Source organism: Quercus lobata, chromosome 3, assembly GCF_001633185.2.
Source record: "Quercus lobata isolate SW786 chromosome 3, ValleyOak3.0 Primary Assembly, whole genome shotgun sequence".
NCBI classification, from domain to species: Eukaryota; Viridiplantae; Streptophyta; class Magnoliopsida; order Fagales; family Fagaceae; genus Quercus; species Quercus lobata.
The window spans coordinates 56,922,281-56,928,763 of NC_044906.1; the positions used below are offsets into that span (position 1 = coordinate 56,922,281).

The 6,483-nt window shown below is 39.8% G+C and overlaps 2 protein-coding genes across 2 annotated transcripts; both read right to left on the reverse strand.

The window, feature by feature from the left end:
- Positions 1-304: 304 nt before the first annotated feature.
- LOC115981124 (uncharacterized protein At2g29880-like) lies at positions 305-1,472 on the reverse strand. Its single transcript, XM_031103306.1, has 2 exons — positions 1,128-1,472; positions 305-961 (listed from the first exon to the last, which is right to left on the reverse strand). Exons 1-2 carry the CDS (start codon positions 1,470-1,472, stop codon positions 440-442), a joined length of 867 nt encoding a protein of 288 aa, XP_030959166.1. The 3' UTR covers positions 305-439.
- A 190-nt stretch (positions 1,473-1,662) lies between these two features.
- Positions 1,663-3,014, reverse strand: LOC115981125 (protein ANTAGONIST OF LIKE HETEROCHROMATIN PROTEIN 1-like). The gene is made up of 3 exons (XM_031103307.1): positions 2,520-3,014; positions 2,207-2,432; positions 1,663-2,090 (listed from the first exon to the last, which is right to left on the reverse strand). The coding sequence occupies exons 1-3, from the start codon at positions 3,012-3,014 to the stop codon at positions 1,663-1,665; spliced, it is 1,149 nt and encodes a 382-aa protein (XP_030959167.1).
- Between the last annotated feature and the right edge of the window lie 3,469 nt (positions 3,015-6,483).

Genomic DNA, 6,483 nt, shown 5'->3' on the forward strand with positions numbered 1-6,483 from the left:
TGGGCTTGAGAATGTTTTCTAGTGTTTGGTAGGTACAGACATTTTTTGGAAAACTATCTTATTTTTTTGAAAAACTATCTTATTTTTTTAGAAAACTTTTACCATCCCACACCTTTGTAGCAGATAGCTTTCTTAGCTTCCTGTCATGATTGAGCATGGCACTTACACTATTAACCACCAAAATTATGCAATCAATATCCACTAGTAACAATAGCAAACCAATCATTCCATATTAAAATAATTTTTAGCCAACGAAAGGACTAAAAGTTGCTTCCAAATCCACATGCCCATGAAACAAAAGGACTAAAAGTTGCAAACCAATACCCATTATAATGATCTCAAAACCTACAAACTAGACGCCAAATAGTCTGATAAATACCAAAATGCCAAATTGTCCAAATAGAAAAGCATAAATTCTAACAAAAATGCACCTACATAATCAAAATTGGCTTAAATAGTTGTCAAAGAAGTTCTGCAACCATTGTCTACGGAGCTTGTCATTTTTCAACATGAATGACCTTGCTTGTTTTTCATCCCCATTCAAATGGTCAAATGTAGATGCAAGCATATTTTCTTCAAATCCATCCATCTTCATAACTTCTTCATAAAGACTACCAAAATTTAGCTGATTTTCAGAAATCTTTTCTATTGCAGAAGCAACCTTACCAAGTTGTATGGACAAATCTTGGTAAACAGCATCTTCAATCATAGTAGCATGACTTCGTTTCCTGTGAGACCTTGTTTCATTTGAGGCCACATGTGAGGGATCAACTTGCTTCTTTTTGGATATGTCATCAACATCAGCATCAACAAGCGGAGGTGAGTCATCCAATGCTTCTACACCTATATCACCTACTCCCTTGGAAAAACCTCCTGTAGCCATATCCTTACCCACAACCAAAGCCATCTCATCAAACATCTCAATTTTCTTGTTTAGAAATTGTGCATGATTTGGATGTGCCTGTGTAAAGAAAGGAAAAGAAACAATTAAAAAAAGAAAAGAAAAGAAAGGAATAGAGCCAAAAACTAATATGAGAGCAATAAGAGTAATGAAAAATTTTAAACTTTACAATGATACAAACTAAAAAGTTTCTACTTATAAAATAAAAATAATAAAAGTTTCTTACCTCGACTTCTTCATCATACACTATCCTATCACAGGTGATCATTTTCAAATCATCATTCCATCCAAACCCACTTTTCTTATTACGAAGTAATGCAATTGTATTCCAATTGGTTTTAAGTGTTTTAAAGCGATGTTCCACATGCTTTGGAGTACATTCAGTCATAAATTTCTCAGTAATTGCTTCAGCTACTTTAGCATATGATGCATGTTTAAATGTGTTGGATTGCTTGTTTCCATGAAGAGCCTCATCTGCAAGTATCTCAAGTAATAAATTCTGCATTGGTTGTGACCACCTGAAGTTGGTCTTGGTGTCCTTGACCTTCTGAGTATCCTTTTTATTTCCCATTGCAATTCTATTATAATGATATTCACAAGAAAAATGAGACAAAATGAAAGAAGAATATAAATAATATTCAATACAAAATATGAACTGGGGTTGTGCATGCCAAACAAAAATAATTGTAACATAAAAGTCTTGATAATATGAAACCAAAAAAAAATCCATTACACAACCAACTAATATAAAGAGTATGAAATCACTCCATAGCATTATAATCCTCCCACATATTACGACAGATATCATCTCGTATTTGAACCCATTCTCTATTTTCTTCTTGGACTTCCCTTTGTGATTGTTGGACTCTTCTACTTGTACTGTCATTTGCAAGTGGACTACCACGAAGCCCATTGTTCATAATTGAGTCTAAAGGGTCAACTCCTATGATATGATTGTGAATTATGCAACAAGCTAAGACTACATCCACTTGTGTTGGGAATGACCAAAAAGGTTCTGCATCTAACACACGGAAACGTTTCTTCAAAACCCCAAAACAACACTCAATGCTAGTGCGTAAAGAAGAATGGCGAAGATTGAATAATTCTTTGTCATTTCTTGGCGGGTTATCACTAAACTCTTTTAAATGGTAACGAACACCACGATAAGGGGATATAATTCCTCTCCGAACTCCATAACCAGCATCACCAAGATAATATTTACTTACACGTTCATAATCAGAAGGAAAAAAAAATCACTCCAAAAGCTATTATCCATAATAAAATCACTTTCTATTCCTATAATACCTTCAAGAATTTTTAATCCTCTTGGCCTAGAGAGTGCATCATTTAAGACACGTGAATCATGGGCACTTCCTTCCCAACTAGCTAATACATAAGTGAATTTTAAGCCAAAGTTAGCAGCAGTGAGGACATTTTGTGTTGTTCCATCCTTTCTGCCGCGAAACCTTCCTTGTATTTGAATTGGAACAGATGCACGAACATGAGTTCCATCAATAGCTCCCACACAATCCTAATTACGACCAATATAAGTTACATTTATCTTATATTTTTATATGTATATAAAAAAAAGAGGAAAATAAAAGCCTATGGAATTTACCTTAAAATAGGAGTTAAACCTGTTGCTATTTCTTATCTCCAAGGGTGTATCTTTGTCAGGCTCTCTAATCATGTGTTTGTATAATTGCAAAATAGCTCTAAGGACATGCCTAAAGTATCGGTGCACTGTCTCAACTGATCTATAAAACCTCCCACCAACAACTCGAAACCTCACATCATGTCCAATAGTGTGTAAAAAAATTAACACTTGTTCTTTAATGGACATATGAATGGTCTCTTGAAGTAGATTATTCCCACTCAAAATTTTGCATAGCGCATAAAAAGCAATAGGTCTCATCCTTATATGATGGAGACAACGCATATCACCTCTACAAAGAATATCATTCATATATATCTCTCTTTCATACTCTCGATTAACATGAGGTTCTCTAGGCATAATTCTTCTAGATCTTAGTCCTTTCAAAAGAACAACACCCAAAGCAATAACAGATGTAGCTGCCCCCATTATGGCAGCAGGAAGTGATGGGTTATCCATCTATATTTCCCAAAAAAAAAAAAAATGATGAGTATGAATTAAATGTGTACTTAAAGAAAGCATTCATATATATAGGTACATTGAGAAATCACTTCATAAAAAAAATGAACACTTTAAGTTTGATGAGACAAAACTATAAGGTAACAACATCATCACTCCATAAATACTAGAAACCAATGGCAGCTCTAGGAATTTTTTCTAGGGAGGTCATTGAGAAACTTAAATTAAACAATCGCTTAATTTAGAAAAAAAAAATTGAATATATTGTGTGGGGCCCAGCAATTCGTGGACCAGGCCCATTTGCCCTTAGAAAGTCCGAGGGCCCAATCCGAGGAGAACTGTGGCCCAAGCTCCATGACGCCGAGCACGGACCAATTTTTGGGAGGCAGCCGAGGACAGTCTAGTCCTCGGCAGGCCCATAATCCGCCCTAAATAAAGGGATAAATTCGTAAGGAAATCCAAAATACCTTGGGGCGATTACCCTAAATACCCTTCTGGATAAGGCCCAATGCCTGGCAGAACCGTACTCTACAGTTTTATCAAGTCATCCCCAACAATTCCGGGATTAGACTGATGGGACCAATGTCAGTATTTGTAAAGACTGACCCTACACGTGGACGAAGGACATCGAACGCACACTAGTATAAAAGAAGAAGTAAGTGGATCTAGCAAAAGGAGGAGGGAGAAAAAAAAGGAGACTTCATGAGGAAGATCGCCGGAACGATCCATGCACAGAACAGAGAAAGTCCTCCGTTGGACAGCCGGAAAGGACCACAAGGGTCCTCGGATCAAGTCCGAGGATCCCATTCTCAGAGGTGGCAGTATGGCGGGGCTTTAAACGTTTAGGCCCAGTCCATTTTTCACAGGGATCTTTCTGAAATCCAGACCGGACCATCCCCCCGTGACCAAGCCCAAGCTTTTCAAGCCCACTCTCTACAAATCGTATTGTGAGGGATCTCTCCCGCGTGAACCCGAAAATGTCACTGGGCCGCGCAGGAATCGTGTCCTTACAATTGGCGCCGTCTGTGGGAAGCATGCGCGCTTGGCGCAGGTGGCGGTGGAGTCAACTCTCTACTAAGCAAAAATCCACGGAGCTTCCTCCGTCTCCTTTGACGTGCAGCTGTTGTTCCGACATAAACTTCTGCTAGGGGCTACTCCTTGCAGCGCCCATGGCGTAGGCAGCCCTAGGGGCTCTTGGCCTCAAGCCGGCTCTCCCCGCCCTGATCTAGGGGCTTACATCCGAAAAACAAACCAAACATAAGAAAAAAAAAAATAAATAAATCTCGTAAGTTTTGGACAGAACCAAGGTCTTGCATGGTCCTCGGACTCAAACCTATGGGGAAACCAAGTACAAGAGATGAAAATCAAAAGTTTTGGACAGAACCAAGGCCTTGCATGGTCCACGGACTCAAGCCTGTGGGGAAACCAAACACACAAAAATAAATCTCGTAAGTTTTGGACAGAACCAAGGTCTTGCATGGTCCTCGGACTCAAACCTATGGGGAAACCAAGTACAAGAGATGAAAATCAAAAGTTTTGGACAGAACCAAGGCCTTGCATGGTCCACGGACTCAAGCCTGTGGGGAAACCAAACACACAAAAATAAATCTCGTAAGTTTTGGACAGAACCAAGGTCTTGCATGGTCCTCGGACTCAAACCTATGGGGAAACCAAGTACAAGAGATGAAAATCAAAAGTTTTGGACAGAACCAAGGCCTTGCATGGTCCACGGACTCAAGCCTGTGGGGAAACCAAACACACAAAAATAAATCTCGTAAGTTTTGGACAGAACCAAGGTCTTGCATGGTCCTCGGACTCAAACCTATGGGGAAACCAAGTACAAGAGATGAAAATCAAAAGTTTTGGACAGAACCAAGGCCTTGCATGGTCCACGGACTCAAGCCTGTGGGGAAACCAAACACACAAAAATAAATCTCGTAAGTTTTGGACAGAACCAAGGTCTTGCATGGTCCTCGGACTCAAACCTATGGGGAAACCAAGTACAAGAGATGAAAATCAAAAGTTTTGGACAGAACCAAGGCCTTGCATGGTCCACGGACTCAAGCCTGTGGGGAAACCAAACACACAAAAATAAATCTCGTAAGTTTTGGACAGAACCAAGGTCTTGCATGGTCCTCGGACTCAAACCTATGGGGAAACCAAGTACAAGAGATGAAAATCAAAAGTTTTGGACAGAACCAAGGCCTTGCATGGTCCACGGACTCAAGCCTGTGGGGAAACCAAACACAAAAAAAAAATAAATCTCGTAAGTTTTGGACAGAACCAAGGTCTTGCATGGTCCTCGGACTCAAACCTATGGGGAAACCAAGTACAAGAGATGAAAATCAAAAGTTTTGGACAGAACCAAGGCCTTGCATGGTCCACGGACTCAAGCCTGTGGGGAAACCAAACAAAAAAAAAAAATAAATCTCGTAAGTTTTGGACAGAACCAAGGTCTTGCATGGTCCTCGGACTCAAACCTATGGGGAAACCAAGTACAAGAGATGAAAATCAAAAGTTTTGGACAGAACCAAGGCCTTGCATGGTCCACGGACTCAAGCCTGTGGGGAAACCAAACAAAAAATAAATAAATCTCGTAAGTTTTGGACAGAACCAAGGTCTTGCATGGTCCTCGGACTCAAACCTATGGGGAAACCAAGTACAAGAGATGAAAACCAAAAGTTTTGGACAGAACCAAGGCCTTGCATGGTCCACGGACTCAAGCCTGTGGGGAAACCAAACACAAAAAAAAATATAAATCTCGTAAGTTTTGGACAGAACCAAGGTCTTGCATGGTCCTCGGACTCAAACCTATGGGGAAACCAAGTACAAGAGATGAAAACCAAAAGTCTTGGACAGAACCAAGGCCTTGCATGGTCCACGGACTCAAGCCTGTGGGGAAACCAAGTACAAGAGATAAACATCACAAGTTTCGGACTCAAACCTATGAGAAAACCAACTACTCGTAAGGAAAAACTACATTACGTAGAATTTGGATTCATCTGAGGAAAGCTCCCCACTCGCCATTGGGACAGTTCCCAAACTGCGGGGATTCGCAAGTCTGCTCTTAGATCTGCAGCACCAAGGGAATCGATGCGACTTAGGGCAATACGTCACCTGAGAAACAATTTGAGTTCTTTACCCTCCGTCAACTCCTTGGACGGTACTCTCATACTTATCACAGAATATTCAATTGTTATTTTTGCTAGTTTCCTGAGTTAAACCTGCTATGAGTTATCGCCGTAAGGTTTGGTAGTGTTGGTACATTAGAACTGATTGGATTATGTTTCAAAACTTCCTGCTCTAAGTATCATTGAAGAAACAGACACAGGGAGCGCACCCTTCCACAAAATAATGTTGCAAAAAGAGTAGTATTCAAAATAAGTAGGCAAAATTTCCTTTCTTATTAAAACAAAGAAACAGTACAGCATACAACAAAAAGCTGAGATCAACTTGTGATAAAACTTGC

What these genes read in the sequence shown, in the direction of transcription:
- LOC115981124 (XM_031103306.1), bottom strand. Translation starts at nt 1,472, where the DNA reads ATGGGAAATAAAAAGGATACTCAGAAGGTCAAGGACACCAAGACCAAC. An exon ending in TGTATGATGAAGAAGTCGAG is followed by an intron (nt 962 to 1,127) that starts GTAAGAAACTTT and finishes TTCTTTACACAG; the next exon opens with GCACATCCAAATCATGCACA.
- LOC115981125 (XM_031103307.1), bottom strand. Translation starts at nt 3,014, where the DNA reads ATGGATAACCCATCACTTCCTGCTGCCATAATGGGGGCAGCTACATCT. An exon ending in GGTTTAACTCCTATTTTAAG is followed by an intron (nt 2,433 to 2,519) that starts GTAAATTCCATA and finishes GGTCGTAATTAG; the next exon opens with GATTGTGTGGGAGCTATTGA. An exon ending in AGGATTAAAAATTCTTGAAG is followed by an intron (nt 2,091 to 2,206) that starts GTATTATAGGAA and finishes CTGGTTATGGAG; the next exon opens with TTCGGAGAGGAATTATATCC.